The 17,815-nt window shown below is 36.1% G+C and overlaps 1 protein-coding gene across 10 annotated transcripts in view; it reads right to left on the reverse strand.

Moving 5' to 3' along the window:
• sash1a (SAM and SH3 domain containing 1a) overlaps window positions 1-17,815 on the reverse strand; it is a 313,025-nt gene that overhangs the window by 22,115 nt on the left and 273,095 nt on the right. For 8 of the 10 annotated variants that reach the window (XM_059025155.1, XM_059025161.1, XM_059025157.1 and 5 more), the window contains 4 exons: window positions 8,516-8,556; window positions 6,343-6,429; window positions 6,040-6,152; window positions 4,529-4,630 (listed from right to left, as the gene is read on the reverse strand). In XM_059025155.1, the coding sequence (XP_058881138.1) occupies window positions 4,529-4,630; window positions 6,040-6,152; window positions 6,343-6,429; window positions 8,516-8,556 (343 nt within the window). Of the gene's footprint in view, window positions 1-675; window positions 946-4,528; window positions 4,631-6,039; window positions 6,153-6,342; window positions 6,430-8,515; window positions 8,557-8,653; window positions 8,901-17,815 lie in introns of those variants that run through there. The other 2 variants (XM_059025162.1, XM_059025163.1) reach the window with 2 other exon arrangements.

Consider the following 17,815-nt stretch of genomic DNA (forward strand, 5'->3'; position numbering starts at 1 on the left):
AATCATCTTTCAGGTACCATGGAATTGAACTAACAAGTCCCTAAAGGCCTCAACACTTTTTGTGCATATAAAGCCTTTCATTTATATTTTTCAAAGTCATTCAAAGAGGAATGTTATTTTTAACCAATGTGTAATTATGTCTAGAACATTTAGCGCAGTCCCATTTAATAAAAACTTGGGTTAGCCAAAGAATGGGGAAATGGCCAACACTAAGAAACTGATAAAAAAAAAAAAAAAAAGATTTAAAAAAATGTGCGCGCCATATGTCTTCCAGAGAACATTGCTCTGAATCGAAATGTTTAAAAAATCTAATGGGAAGACCCGATGCGCAACGAAAAGAACTAGCCAAAACTGATTCAAGACCATGGCTCTGTTAATAAAAATATAAAAATTGCAATTATGTTGTAAAAGATGCAAGAATACATACAACAAAACAAAAAGCTAGGGCAAGTAATGTGTTCTGTTTTAAACCATACAGTCTGACTATTTTTTTTTTTTATTTCACAACAGACATCTATAGATTTCCATTTCTACATTTGTAATCATTGTGCACAAACTACGTTAAAATCAAAAAGAATACCATTATATATTTTCAAATACACTTTCATATATAAACCACTGCATTAACCATAATACTTTTTTTTCAGTGTATAAAAGACGGTCCTTAAAACTTACCGGTTTCGGCATTTAGTAGGTTTTTGCTTTTAGAATTTCCCAGACAACTTATCTCACATTTCGCTCCTTATAACTCCATAATCTAGTCGGGACATGAATTAACCCTTCTGAAAACAACTCTTGCTCAATAACCTGTACATGTAGTGCCTTGGTACGAAAACAGATGTATACCCTTGAACTGAAACGCAAAAAAAAAAAAAATCACAACAGAAATTGATTAGCTGCTCCTGCTCAGCAGCTAATTCTGCAAAGCACTAGCCTGCTGCACAACTTGATAATAATGACTCAGATTGTCAGCCTGCTGCAAATTTTCTATCCAAGAGCAGAGAAAAGGAGTGTTGTGCATCTCAAACAATCCCGGTTTTCACTGGCGAAGGCTATCTGACCTCTTGCTGGCCTCCATATCCTCAATTACTGTCAGAGGAATTCTAGCAATAGAGAAAAAAAATCTGCGGAGACCCTTTGCTAGCCAAGATGAGGTCTGACCCTGGAACACTAAGGGAGTGGCACTCAGCCACAAGCTTATACACAACTCATTTAACTGTTAGGAGGAGACAGACTTTTTAAAGGGAAAAAAGTGTCCTTCTATTTTAAAGAATACATCGTTTCTTAAAGCTACATTAACTTGGGGATGAAATACTTTTTCAGCCTTTCAGAAAGTGTACGCTCAAAAAATGTGGGTTTAGTGAAGTCTGCACTGCACTGTTCTTCAAAGGTTCTGCTTATTTCCCTTTTTCGTCTTCAGCTTCAAAAGGAAAGGTCCTGGAAGAATTTTTTTAAAACCACTGATAATATGAATGCACCTTAACACAATGTATAGTAGATAATCTGATTGAGTACGTGGCCATCTCTAAGATCAACTGCAGGTTATTTCCTTTATTAAGTTCTTTCACTGTGGAGGTTCATGTGGTTGCTATTATATCGTGATTCTGTGACCTACATCTGTCAGATAAACATTCCTATTCCTTTTTATAATCTACTGTATGTCTATGTCTATGTCCATGTCCTCTGTGATTGCGGATCTGGTGCACTGGATTCAACAACGATTACCAATATACACACCCAAGGGCAACTACTATTCCCCTTTCTGTGGAAAACCATCCCTATATTATAAAATAAAGCAGCATAAACGGGAAGAGCTTTCACAATTCTGTCACTGGAGGCATGGTGTTAATACACCAGTGATCACAGCTGTAAAATCAAATTCTATTTTAACAGATTGAATAGCATCTTGAGTATACTGAAGTATTTTAGTATAACAAAAAAAGACTGTAGATAATTAAAACCCTTTAGAAAAAACAGGATTTTAACTACCAAGGTCCCTAACTACATGGACTATATCAAGCTAAGAGGTTTCAGCTGGAGGGGCCACCAACTTAATTGACTTTGTAGCTAGGGGAAATATAAAAAAATATATATATTAATGAAAATGTGTTCCAGTCAAATTGCATTGAAGTAAAGCCAGCATAGACCACAGCATGCTATACTGTAAACCACAAGAAAGGAAGCTAGGACTGTGACTATATTCCCTCTTAACACACTGAACCCATCTTCTTCAACACTCATTACATTTCAATCTGTCCTGTATGATAGTAAAGCCAAAAAAAGAATGTTCAAGGACCACCTTTAATACAGTACACTCAATCCTGACATAGTAAAATATTCAGATTTTCAATGGTTAGTAGACAGAGAAGGAATGTCTGGCATAAAAGTTTCTCTATTTAAATAATCACGATGTGTACATCCTGTGATTTATTTTTTACAATTTTGTTCAGCCTCTGCAAAAACACAACCCAAACCACAGCCCCTCATCATGCTTCAGCAATGCTGGCATCCAAAAAACTTGCTGCATCCACACCAGAGCAGAGTTTTGAGCTCCATGTTGTTTCTGGTTCACAATAGGGTGAGTTAATGCATTGGTATGAATAGCTAGTGGTGCAGAAACCCTATGCTTGGATGAGGGCCCCTGTGAAGCTGGTGGCACAGTAAATTAAAATCATTACAGGAGCAAAACCCACATTTATTCCTACCATCGACATCACAACTCCAGCTTCCTTTGAATTTGTGTAAGATCCCAACGCATGTGTTAGAAAGCTGAGCAATTCGATTTCACCCTGCTTCATTTTGTATTTCTGCCCCCTAGCCCTGTGGTCCCACAACACTGTACTGGTATTCATACAACTCATACCCCTGCACTGGCACATCTGACCCGTGAGGGCTCAGTACGGTGCAGGCACGGATGGTTCTCCACTGGTTATTTGTCGAGAGGAGCGAGAACCAAACCGTGAAACTCCAGCCTCGCAGGACATGGCTGTGAGCCAAGCCGAGCCAGGGGCGGGGTTAAGGATTTTCGTCATTACTTTGCATCAGTCAGTACACTCCAGAAAAAACAACAAACATGGTGGGCAGTGAGTGTGATGAGAGAAAAGTACAGCCTTGGGACGCTGAGGAAGTGCAGGCTCTTATTTCTCTGTGGGCAGATAGAAGTGTTCAGGAAGATCTGGAGTCGTGTGTCAGAAATGAGAACATTTATGCCTGAATTTCTGACGATTTGAAGCAAATGGACATAAACCGCGGGTACGGTACACTTAACAACACAATCGAATTTCTCATCCTTGACCTTTATTATTCTAATATAAAGAACAAAATGCAGAAAATAAAACAATTTTAAAATTATTTACAAAAATATAGTAAAACAAAATACAGCTGTACCATACATACAACTATGGCTCTTGTTGCGCTCACGCAGCTTCTTTTTTTAAGTACCCAGACAAAAAACAAAAAACAACCACTATTCTTAAATGGGATCTCTTTGGCAAATCAAATTTTTAAAACCTTCTTTTTCCCCCTAAACAGAACTAACTGAACTTTATTAAGTCGATATAAATTAGTAAAATTTGTGGATTCTAAAGAAATTCCTAAATATATTTACAAAATAAGGCGATACAAGATACATCTGTACCGTTGGCCTATTAATTTTTGAACACCACTTGTTTGTGCATCTTTTGGCAAACTGAGTTAATTAGCAAACAATAATTAACAACAACTGTCTTTCGTTGCGTGTGACGGTAGCACAGCTCAGCTTTGCAGTGGAAAAACAAACCAGGCTCTCTTTACTGCACCGTGAGGGTTCAGTACAGCCCCCGGCGCAGCTCCATTGTACAGTGGAAAAGAGGCATCTTAGTCATACAGCAAAATGCATGAGCAAAGACTATTAAAAAGCTTATTTTTGTTAATACTGTATGGTATATCCTGATTATTATGTATCAAATCTTAAAATAAACTGAAAAGAGAACCAAATGTAGCTTTAACACCTCAGCCAGAAAATAAAATATACAAAAAGTCCCCAAGCTTCTTCAATGTACAAGTGAGTAACACAAATTGGAGTTCAATTTCTGCAGACCTGTTTACAGTTCACTTTCTTATGAACTATGTCTTACGCTCAGTGGAGCTTATAAAGCTCTTTTGGAAATACAAAAATATACACAAAGTCATTACGATACCGATATTGTATTCTCATGTCTATTTCTGTGAACTGTAAGCATACGAGAATGAACAAAGTGTTCTGTAGACCCCAGTGAGAAGTGGTCCATGCATGTAACCAAATAAAAAACAAAACTTCACATCATTTACCGAAATGCCACTGCACAAAATGTCACACACAAAGACAAAAACACGTATGTATATATAGCTATAAAAAGTTTTACCGTCTCTATCTTTTTATTTTTTGTTCTGTCTGCTCTTAAAACACAAAACCACAAACCAAATGACAGACCACCAAAGCATCAGCATTTAAAAAAAAAAAAAAAAGTATGCAATTTAGGAAATGCAGACGAGAAAATGCGGTACTTACATTGCAGTTTGAGGACTCGTTTACATTTGGATTGGATCCATCGATCCATTCTGCATTGTCAGTACTGCTGGACTGTCTGCTCTGGGTCTCATACTCCTTCAACTAAGAAGAAGAAGAATTTAAAAGTCTGCTCAAATTCAGTTCTTTTCAATAAAGGGAGCTTGTCCGAGGGGTCAGAGAGTACACACTGCATGCTGTAAAGATAGTACCATATCGACATCCATCAAACACCACCACCATCATCACAAAATGTAGTCAACTGAATAAAAACAACCCGTGCATTTATTTTAATAACCTCAAGTCTTTACATTTACTTTTTTTTTTGGTAACTCTGTAAATTTGAAAAATCTCATGCCAAAATAATGCACAATTTTGTCTCTAAAGGCCTAACTGTATAAAATATCCCATGCGGCCATAAATAAAATGTCCAACCATGTAACTTATTTCATGAACAACAGTTATAAATAAATAAAGAGCAAACCATTTTTTTTTTATTAAATATAAACCATTTTATTCTACAGTAATAGACAAAAGTTTTCCATCACCCTATAGAATTAACTCATTTTGCTTCATAAAGTCGAATGAAACCTGCTGAATAATGTTTAGTTAACACTAGCTCCGCCATAGGCTCTTTTTGAATGGCTTTTGCAATTAAATATCTCTGCGTATGTGAATATCTCGTGCATGTCCGTTCTTAAGTGTTACTAAATATTTGATTTTGAACTCTGTTTCACTCAAAGCGCTTTCATGTTGCATAAGTTATGTTATATTTTTGTTTTATACTATTTTTTATAACTAGTTATTTATGTTTTATAATTTTATATGTGCATACAGATTCCTACACCTGTTTACACAGCAGTTTATTGCGTAAAGTTTATTTTATTAGTTTTTCATGTTTATGTATATGTGCTCTTTTTGAAAAAAATAAGAAAAAAGTTTAATTTTTTTATGTTTTTTAAGTTTAAATTTCAATGTTTCTGCTCTGAAAATGTTATGTATGATGTTCATAAATAAAAATATTAAGTTGTATCCGATTGTTTGTTTTTCATTTTCATATCGAAGCCGTTTTAAAATGGAGCCGCACATTTTGCGGGCACGGTGGTTGTATGTAGTCCGAAATCTCGGCGGTTCTAGTGTTAACACACTGAATTACATACCGCTTTGTAATTTTCCATTTACCAAAGCTGAACATGAAATACTGTACTGCTATTATGGCTTCCGGTAGACTTAAAATATCATTTTGTAGTTTCATTGATCACATGATGTTAAATAAAAGATCTAAGATATGTTCATATAATATTTTTTTATTACGTCTTAATCCTAATATTCTAGGCGATGCTAAACGTTTGGCCATAGCTGTATAAATCCACACTGTGCTTATCATACACTTATCAAGACTGTTCTCACTTCCAGGACTTCCTGGCTCCCCGTGCCAAGCCTGATCCACTAGGCCACCTATGGGGAGCTGTTTCTGTTTCTACGACACAAGTAAGCAACGGGGTAACTCTTACCCTGGCCAAAGCCTCCTCCACAGTTATCATCTTCTCTTTCACCATCATCATGAGTTGGATTCGCTCTTCATCACTCATTGTGATCTCACTGGCCACATACCCAATGTCCTCTCCTGCAAATCAACGACAGTAAAGAGAACGAAGGAGTTGTATAGCAAACACAGAGTGCGCTGACACAGCTATGAGAAAACAGACTATATGCAACTGAAAACAAGTACAGATAAACAAAACAATTCACAAACCAAATGGTTTGTAGAAATAAACTCCAAAGCCAGGTACTGCATCAAGCACACATGGCTGTACCTTTTGAAGTCTGCCGCATGACTCCCTTCTGTGACTTGCGAAAATTCTGCCAGAAAGACTTGTTTTTCTTCTTGCAGTCCCCCTTTCCTTTTTCAAACAAAACAAAAAACAAGCATGTTACAAAAATTCTTGCGCAAGAATTTTTAAATCAACCACCAGTAAGTTTTGGTTAAGGTACAGGCCGTGATTCTTTCTGTCTTTGAAAATCTAACAGTACAAAGTTATCGTTATTATTTATGTTAAAAAATAAAAATAAAATAAAATATTTTTTAAAAAAAGATAGCACAGAGAACGCGGTTGTATTTTCAAAAATGTTATCCTTAGATCAGAAAAACTGTCTAGAACGTTTCACTACAGCTTTGATCATCTTTAATTCACCACATACAGAAGACTGATTTCAGATTTGCTTACACAATAAAAACATCTGAACGAATGCTCACGTCAGACTGTATTCCCAGACACTAGTTATATAATATGAGATGAAAATACTTTTTAATAAAATGGACTCTGATAACTAAAAATAGGAGTTTGTGAACATGTCATCTGTTTCATTGATGGCAGGAAATGGTCAATTTTTATTGGACAACATATTGTAGAAAATCGTAGAATACAGATGTGGACCAGTATTAAGATAATGGATCCTACTCACAAAACCGTTTTGTTAAGGACTGTTTTTTTTTAAAATGTATTTTGATTAATTAAAAATTCAGTCCATGAAACATTTTTCAAGTGTTTTAATCTTTTTTGTTTTTCATTTTTCAAAGCCTTATCCTTAAAAAAACCTTCCTTAAAACAGTCCAATAAATCAAGCAGTACTGTCTCTGTCACATAACCTCAATATGGCAACCATACACACATGTAGCATACAATATTTATACTGTAACCCTGTGAATATGAATTAACTACCTCAAAGAGTCTGTGATATGAGGCTTTGACACTATGGCAAAGACAGCTTTGTAAAAGGAGTACAATACCAGCGATGGAACTTAACCTGCAGAATCAAAGAATACAGCTGTGTACAGAGTATGCAAATATCTCAAATCAGTCCATATTATCCGGAAACCAAAAAGTCACATGACAACATAGGTCAGAGGTCAAAGTGAAGATGCTGCCCTACATCATACTGAAAATAAGAAGTCAGCATCTGAAATTGTGGTGGCAGGGATGGTGGTGGCAGGGATGATGGTAGCAGCGGGTTAACAAAAACATGAAAGTTTCCTTCAAGGGGTGATCAAATGCCTTTTTTCTATTTTCCTTACTTTCCTTTTTTTTTTTTTTAAAGGTGTTAGCAATCATTCTAAAACGGTTCTGGATTCTTTTGCTCCAATATTGGAATATATTTCATATTTTACAACAACATGCATTTTACTTTTAAAACAATTTAAAGGGAAATGTAAAAAAGAAAATACAATTACTTTTGAAGCTATTTTCTCTACAAACAGGCACTGAATTATGATAACCCCCGTAAGACATCTATTAAAAGATGATTTCAGTGTGGCTCACTACTACTGCATTGGTACCTCTTCTTGACAGTGATCTTTAGCAGGTAGTAAACCTACAAAGTATTTTAAAACATCTCTGGTCTGCTACAGATAAACAATTCTGAGCATTTCTTATTAGCTGTTTATAGGAGGGAAAAGGCTTTTGTTATCTTTATTTTGTTACAGATATTAACAGAAGTCAAAACAGAACAAACTGAAGGTCAGGTAATATGAATTTGTCATTCCCATGGCGCTAAGCATTATTCAAAGCCAACACAGCACCCAGCAGTAAAGTGAGTTAAGTTTATACAATGTAAATATGAGCAGAGCCTTTCTGACCACAGAGGAGTGATAATCATCTGGGGAAGGCTGGATTTGTCTGGGATTCACTGTACAAATGAAAATAATTGAGGCTATTGTTTGTGTGAATTTCCTGAATTAAAAAAAAAAAAAAAAACCTAGCCGAGAGCAAGAACATTGTAACTAACAAAAACACAGGTTTTTATAAATGACCATTTAGAGTTTTAATATTAAAACATTAAATCAGCCATCAGATGTTTCTTTTTATTTATTTATTTTTTGTTATGATGTTCCTGTGCGCTGCCAGAAAAATCATACTTTGTTTTTCACAAATCCAATCAAAAGATTACATTAAAACAAAGGACAAAACAAATTATTTTAAGAGTACCAACCTACTGATCCATCTTCAGAGCTTGACTTGTGAAGGGACACCCTAAAAAATAAAAAAAAATAAAAAAAAATAAAGGTTACACTTCTCAAACATAAAAGGAAGACAGCAACTTTAAATGGTAAGTGCATGTGCCCTGTACCTGCTATCAGATATTGTATTTTTCCTCATTTTCTTATCTGGTCATTATTATTTTATTTTTTTACTCTTCTTTTGAGTTCCAAACTAATTTACCACCTTATGCTGCTTTATCTGGTTACAAAACCCCTGTCTGTCACTACAAAACCACGTACTAGAAGCCAATCAGAGACAACAGAGGTTAAAAAAAGAGCATGAAAAAGATCCTGTGTGTTTCAAATAGCCTGAGATCACTGTGACCCTCCCATGAACAATGGGGCTTTTCACACACAAGCCAGACTTACTGCAACTGTAGCACTCACGTGTTACCAACATTTTTGCAAAAGGTCCTCCCTGTCCTGTCCCATCCCCTGCCCCCGTACTGTACTTCAGTCATCAGCTGACACTTGCTGATGTTAGCTCATTGACAGCACAAATTGCAAAATATGTACCTTAATACTTTAAACTGCCACTAGATGGCACTGCCACTTTTTTAAAAATTAACAACAAACAAAAGACTGAGGTTATTTAATGCAAAGTGCATGGCTATGCACTGGTTTCAATTCACAACTAAGAGCAAACTAATTTACTTAAGCAGGTGGCAGTCTTTTCACAGCTACTGCTATTGTTGTTCTTTTAGGATTTCCAACTACATTCAATTCATAATATTACAAATAAATACATAAAATCATGAAACAAGAACAATCCCGTCCCATAGTCTTTAATATTAATGGAATTCTGATATTAGTAACTGCACGCCACTTATTGACAACCATATTACTAGTTGCCAGTGCTACAGAGTGCACTTGTATGATTTATGCACATACTTCATGCAGCTTTTATAACACACTGACTTCACAACTGCTTATTTCTGGCAGACTGAGGCAGAATCGTGGCTTTGAAACTGGCTACTAAAGCTGCATGCAAAATTGAGATGGATTTAAGGTGGGAGGTGATACATTGTAAAAAGCAGACAGTGTTGGACAATTTCTTATTTTAAAAGTGTGTTCTTTAGAATTGATTTTAAGTACAACACATATTTTTTTATGTTTGCTTTACTCATTGTAAGGACAATTGTAGTACATCGTTGTGTAGTGCTATTTAAGCCTACTCCTTTTTTTATTTTACACACGCGTGAAGTAAACAGTTCTATGTTTGGGTATTTCGTGTTTCTCATGTTCATTTTTAACACTGTAACATTTAAAACACATGTATTTCAGTGCCATTATACTGCAGTATACATTGTTCCATATAAATACACTTGAAAATGGGGGCTTTTCACTTATTGGCAACTTCTGGTTAATGACAATTTTTTGCTGGGAACCGAGAGGTTGTTAATAAGCGGCATCTACTCTGTGTGTGTGTGTGTGTGTGTGTGTGTGTGTGTGTGTGTGTGTGTATGTGTGTATGTGTGTGTGTGTGTATTAATTAAAAAGCATGTTTACAGCCAAGGCTCCTCTAATTACCAGTAATATGTCAATGGTTGTTCTGATCCAATATACACTAGGAAACCATCATTCCTCAGCTGTTATCTTTTCCACTATCCAGAGGTTGCTGGCACCTTTTGTGCATATCGAAGGCTCAGATTTCTCCCTTATTCACTTGCGGCTTTAATTTTTCCTAGCAATTTTCTAGAGATTACTCATTTGATTTGCTAAGCAAATTCTATACGGTTATCTTTTTAAAAAGCTATAACAACCAGGCAGTCGGGTGATTGTTTAGCCTGAAAAAAGAAGATTGGATCCATCTATCCAAATATTCCAAAACACAAACAAAACTGTTAATGGAATTTATTGTGACTCGGACAGATTTATAAGAATTGGTGAAATGAGTTCTGTAAAAATGATCTGGGCAATGTATTTCAGTTGTGTTTGTGATACTTAAACTTGGGGATGGGCTAAGAACAGTTAAATTCAATTAATTCCCCAGGATGGATTATAAGGGGATTTCTACTGTACAACCCAAGCCATTGTTCTTCATCAGTTTGTGTCTACAGAAGGCTTTACTGTACTAAAAGGACCAGCTAAAATCCTGGTGGTGAGCACATGAAGCTCCATTTAGATTTCAAAGACAGTTTGAATCGGTTGTCCAGACTCAACTCAGCCCTTATATAAACCCATAATGAAAATGGAATTCAATCCCATGGGGTGAAAAGATAATTGCCTCACGGATCAGACATTGTGCGTTGTCGTAGTTCCTGAGGAGATAGGGCCTCCAGCAATAGACACACCACAGTCAATGTGTGCTAAAGCTCAGGGAACTAAACTACCACAAGCTGTTTAACTAAACTACCATGCAGCACTAATTATATATATATATATATATATATATATATATATATATATATATATATATATATATATATATATATATATATATATATAGTAAATATGGACTGGAGAGGAGGGCTACAGTGGAAAATTATTGACCTGAGGGAAGACTATTGTTACCGACAGGGGTCTATAATACCCGAAGCCACAGGCTGAGGTCATTGCACCCTGGAGGTGGTAACAATAGTCTTCCCGAGGGGCATTTAATTTTCCACTGTGTGCTGAGTCTGCAGTACATATTTAATATAGGAGTCACTCAATATAAAAAATTAAAAAAAAGAAAACCTAAACATTTTTGCCAGGAATATCTTAGTGCTGTACATATAATGAAGTAATATACTACTACCAGTGCAACAGGCAATATTTCTGGAGCAAAATAGGTTTTATGGGTGTGATTCACCAAATATTTATGGCTTTACAGTATTTTGTTTAAATATAGCTGATACAGCACAAGTAAATAACTAAACATCATCAATAAATAACAGAAAATGCTTTTGAAGTTCATACCGTAAGTTTTTTCTTTCTTTTGTAGTATGTTTTGTAATTCATTTTTTTGTTAAGTCACAGAATCGCCATTCAGCAGTTTTTTCATTCAGCCATTTTATCTTGTTGTTTTGGAGTGGAGGTGGAAGGCTTTCCTTTGAAAAGGGGCGGGTCTGACAGTGATGTGAACCAATCACATGACAGATGGAGACTATTTTACTGGAAAGATATTTGTAACTGCATTCATTTTAAAGCAACTTCTTCATACTTTTAACCCTTTGCGGTCCTATGTCGGACCCTGTCCGACATCATCAAAAAGACGCAAAAAACGGGTTTTTAGTCGTTTTTTTCTACGGAAAAAGCCAAGAAAACCATTCAATGGCCGAGTGGGAGCGACAGGAGCTGAGACAAGCCGAAAAAAAAAAAAAAAAAATAGGGCGTATCTCATGATTAGTCATACTTGCCCCTGGCATCACATAGGGGCGGTCATAAGGAAACAAGCTGGATGGTACTGCATCAGCGCTCAGAGAATATCACGGACATTTGCAGAGCTTTTTTGAGATGTTATAGTAATAAAATAATGACTTGGATCGCATTATTGAGGCGTTTGGTGATAAAACGAGTGATCAGGAGACGATTTATCGGTATGCACAACTATTATTATTATTATTATTTATTTCTTAGCATATGTGAAAGCTATAGCGAACGAAAGGGTGGGGCGGGGCTGGAGATGCCTAGTGAGTGCTTTGTTGATATGCAGGGCCTTTTAAACCCGTTTGACTGTGGAAAAAAAACCACTTTTAAACAGCGCGTCTAAAATTAACTGCGCGTGTGAAAATAAACTGGACCTGACGCGCCTGACGCGCACTTAATAAATTGACTGCAAAGGGTTAAAAGTAACTGCAGATTGCTAAATATTTGCAACATAAAACAGTATCCAATGTTCTATCCATTCTATCTAATCTGGGTTTTCATTTACATGACTATCTATCCATTGAGGAATACGTCTTTCATGCCCAATTTGCTCACAGTCCCATTCTGCTGGGTAAAAGTTAGGATTCTCAACAATACCAGTGATTTGTGTCCCTCCATTCATGTGCTGCTAACTTTACCCCGAAAGTTAATGATGCAGTGACACTTGGCATCAGATTCCGCACTGACTAGCAGCCAATAGCCATTTCACTCCAATGGGGGTGGGAAGTCTATTTTATTGTGGACTGATATACAGCCTCTAATTGAGTTGTGTTCTGTGTTGCCACTGCCTTGGAAAGACTTCCTTACGACCAAACCAACTGCAGTTAGTAAACAGCATGCCTTCTGCATACTGAAATAAACCAAAATTATCAATGGCATGTCTAAACAGAACGGACTACTTTTAAATAAGTATATTCTGTATATACAGGGGAAGGGGCAGATTGATAAACCCCCTGATTTCAGATACTGTAATGCATGCTTGAACAATTGTAGTACATTACACAGCGACTTCCAGGGGATCCATTTACTTATGAAAAATGTTTTACAAAATGTATTACTATTAATTTATACAAATAGAAGAAAATATTGATTCAAAACGTATTTAACTACGCCTCTGTCATAAACAAACAAATACATAGAGTGGGGTGAGGAGAGACAAGTTGTAAAATGTAAACAAAAACTCAAAAATAGGCCGGAGACCTGATTGACAATGAAGTATTATGCATGTATTGTCCAGGGGGCAGGACCATAATTCGTGTAAAAACTGCCTGCTCCTATAAATGTTACAAACTGAATACATTACAATTTACCTAACAGGAGCAAGGAGTCTAGAGGAAAATGGGCCTTCTGTATTCTTATCAAATTTGAATGAACCTGAAGGCAAAACAAGGCTACAGGGGCTTGACCTTGCTGGCATCAGTGTGAGAAAGACCGTGGAACTCAGAGGCCCCCATTTAATTATCATATCATTATGTTGCCATGGCAGCAGCTCTGTAAGCAGGGAAAAAAACCTTCTCAGTGCATATAAACACTGATCCATTTCACAGCAGAAAAAATGTCTGCCTCCATTGTAAAATATTATCAGAAAATAAATGCAAAATATCTTCTTTTAACACCACACATTGGTATTAATACTATGAATTAACCTGTAACAAATTTAAGTTAAATATATAAGTTAATATATTTTTTAAATTACACTGTATTCACTTTTTTGGTTTTGTTTTATAAACACAACTTTTCTGCAAGTGAAATGGAAATTTAAACTGTATGAAAATGATACTTATGAAATTCCTTTCTTAACAAATATCACTCAACCAAAAAGACACAATCTACTTCAGTGGTAATTACATACACTTAAAAACCTAAAACAATTAGCTTCATGACTTTAATCTCTCTAACCTTTGAATAAAAATGCGATCTATCACTACAAAGCACCTCAACAGCTAAATGATTTCCATTACAAGTTAGCTCAATGTGGCAATAGATACATTAGGATTATAAATATTTCAGACCACGAACTGCATCAAGCGGTTTTGAATATTAAAAGGCACACATTATGCAGTCTCTACTGCAAAGGGCCCTTATTGTATGGCAGGAGAGCATGTGTACAACAGAGTAGATGTGATTCTCAGTAAACCGGTTGCTTTTTCTGCCTTTTTGGAGACAAATCACACATGATGGCCAAATGCACGGATACTGGGGGATGCTTGCTTGATGGCATCTGTGCCAGAATCCGAGTTTCCTTTAAACACCACTGTACAGAAACAAGGGCTTCTTCACTTGAATTTCCTGTCCACGGGAAGAATTAGGTTATGTAAGTGCTTATTATCAACTTATACATGTGATGGGTTTGTTCATGAAAGAAACTGAACTGACAGCAATGGAAACTGAAGTCATCTACTTAAGCACACAGCAGGTACAGGAGCCAAACCCATCCAACCTTGTCAACTGCTTCCAAGGGACCAACAATGTTTCCAATTAGAGCAAACATTGATGGCAGTTACCTTACATCTCTGTTAGAGACATGTAACTCTACCTATGCCTTTGTATATCAGGCTTCACATCCTTGGAATTCGTTGCCTTCAAACATAAATATGGCCTCTTCACAACACCTTTTTAAATCACTCGTAAATATGTGTTTTAAATCTGACCAGGGTTGCAAATCCTGTAAATACTGACTATGACCAGGATCATGTAAATTGTAATTGTTTACTTTTTATGGTTTTATTTTTCACAAATTTCATTTTATTTCAGATACACATTAATAAAACAACTCAAATAGATGTATATCAATAATAGTATAGTACACATCATGTTTTAATTACATATATATTTTTAAAAACATTGACAAACAGACCTCGCACAGAAAAATAATTATCATAATTTCTCATTAACGTCAGTAACGTACAGTCCCCCACTTTTTTTAATTAACTGCCTATTTACAGTAAATACTGCCCATGCCAGCTATAAAAATAAAATAAGATAATATATATATATATATATATATATATATATATATATATATATATATATATATATATATATATATATATATTACACTACCTTACTATTGTGGGGCTATCATAATAAGCAAATCAGATTCATTCATTCAAAACCAAAACAACATTTGCTCCAGTGCAAAGTTTTCACCACTTGAAATAAAACAAAGAATTAGCATACCAATACAAAACATAAGCAAACAAGCCATATTTCCCCAAAACGAATACACAGCTAATGCTTAACGACGATATCTTTCGACTCCTATTCCAGCCGACACTTGCAAAATCTGCACATCATTATTTTGTCACTGTCAGCTGCAAACATCCCATCATGCTCAAATTCTTTGCAGCATTGTTTAATTATTATGCATGGTTTAGGCATTTTAGAAACAAATGTCTCTTCTCTTCCATCACAATTTTAATTCCCAAACGACTCGCTCCAAATTATACATCTGCGCAAGTGCTAGTCAGAGCTTCTGTTTCCCTTCAGACTGTGTCTATGGTAACAGCTGAGCCTTGACAACTACGATCATTTAAAAGTATTTTTTGTGTAAACCTCCCAATTTAAAAATGTCATTCTATGTGTGCTTTATAATGATTTTTTTCGTTTTATATGTTGCATTTTGTGCCATTTCGTATTAGGGAAAAACATGGGGCTCTAGCTAGAAGCATTCTGAATGAGAGCGCATATTGTTCAGATTGAGTTTTGGCAAAATCAGTTTGCTAGTCCTAAGACTGTTAGTACAGGGTCAGGGTCCAATTTTTTGTTAAATATCTCAGAGTAGCAATCAAATACAGTAATCCATCACATATCCAACTGCGATGGGACCAGAATAAGGTCAGATATGTAAAAAGGCGGATGAATGAATCCTGTTTTAAATACCATTATACACAGCTGTAACAATTACTGTGTTCACACACTTATTGTTTTGAGATTCAGCTTTTATTACGGAGCTCCCATAAGTCCCTTGTTTAGAAAGATATAGGGTATTAATGCTTGTGACAGAGTAGCTGTCTGCCGTGTGGGTGCGTGCATTTGCTGCTGAGTGACAGGCAGGAGATCCAGACGGAGGACGAAGTCGATACGCCCCGCAGGCGAACAGGATTTATTTACATATCAACACACTGAACAGCTCACGTGACACTACCAGGATGCAAAATGACCATCAACGTATAAAATTGATGGCCATGGCAAACAGGAATGGCGAAAGGGGGCATCCCTGGCTAGTTCCTCTAAATAACATTAATGGAGGAGAAATATTTTGATTTGTAGATGCCATAGGTTTTGCATAAATTATCATAATCCAGTTGATATCCAAACTGCTGCCATCATATATTCCCATTCAACTTGATCAAATACTTTCTCTGCATCTAGTGTTATAACAGCAGCACTTGTGCCATCCGTGTGTTTAGAGTTTAAAATATTAAACAGGGGGTGTATCCTGTTTGATCGGAATGTATTAGGTTTGAAATATGAGTTCAGCCTGTTGGCAAGGAGTTTAGTTATAAGTTTAATTTCTACATTAAGTAACGATATCGGGGCGGAACGAGGAAACTTCTGTTTCATCTCGATCATTTTTAAAAATTAATGAAATATTGGCTTTATACAGTGATTGGGGGAGAGCTGAGATCGATTTACAGTGATTTATTACTTGTAACAGTAAGGGGGGATATTTCCTTGATATATTTCTTGAAAAATTATATTATATATCAATCAGCGCCTGGTGCTTTGGAATTCTGGAACTTTTTGATTGCACCTTGTATCTCTTCCAAATGATAGTCTGCGTTCATTGTGTGTACTGCCTCTTTACTCATTTTGGGGAGATTCAAAATTTTTAGAAAGTTATTCATTGCAGTAGAATTAGAGCTATACATAGATTTATACAGGTTAGAGTAAAATTCAGCAATGCGCTTATTAATAACTTGGGGGTCTGTTAAAATAGCGCCGTCTTTTGATCGAACTATAAATTGTACGAGATGTATGTTTCGCAGTTGTCTTTCTAGCAGTTTGTGAGGCTTGTGCCCAAGCTCAACATGTTTCTTGTATTCATATTTGAGTTTATATATATTATGAAGCATAGAAGGAAGAGGGTGTGTTCTCTAAGAATGCTCCAACTCTGCAATTGAATTCTCAATCTACTGCAGTTTAGTGTTATTCTGTTTTTCTATTTGTGACTCCTAGGATACAATACATCCCTTAAGCACTACAATATTTCCCACAGGGTTGAATCATTAACACCTCCTGTGTCACTTGTTTCTAAGAACAGTGACATTTTTTCAGATAAATACTGGCAAACAGTAGGGTCGCTGAGAAGTGGAATTAAGTGGAACACTTTTTGGTAAAAGGATGGCTCATCAAAGTTGGGCCAATAAATATTTACAAATATAAGCGGATTGGATTTAAGGAGTACCTGTCACTAGAATATACTGTCCGTTTGGATCAAAAAATTAAGAATTATAAATGAATGGTATTGTTTTACGAAAAACAATAACAACACCCACCCCTTGCCTTGGCCCCAAAATGTGATTGATAAATTTGTCCGATCCAGTTTGAGCACAATCGAAACTGATCTGTATGTTTAAGATGAGTTTCTAGAAGGAACATAACATCAACTGACAAAGCTTTAAGGTGGGCAAACACTTTACCACGCTGAACAGGACAGTTCATCCCTTCACATCCCAAGAAACAATGGTCACCTTGTCACTGCTTGAATGATTTGGTTTATGTAACATCGCAGCTTTTCGCTGGGCAAATTTCACCTGCTGCGATTATAGTCGCAGTCACGGTTTTGTCAACAAGCAACTACTCCCTATGGAGTTAAAAAAAATGATTACAAGACCTAAACAATAACAATACTAACAAACCCCTTCTCCCTCCCCCACCCCCGTTTCACTTCCCCA

This window comes from Acipenser ruthenus, chromosome 6 (assembly GCF_902713425.1).
Source record: "Acipenser ruthenus chromosome 6, fAciRut3.2 maternal haplotype, whole genome shotgun sequence".
Lineage (NCBI taxonomy): Eukaryota > Metazoa > Chordata > Actinopteri > Acipenseriformes > Acipenseridae > Acipenser > Acipenser ruthenus.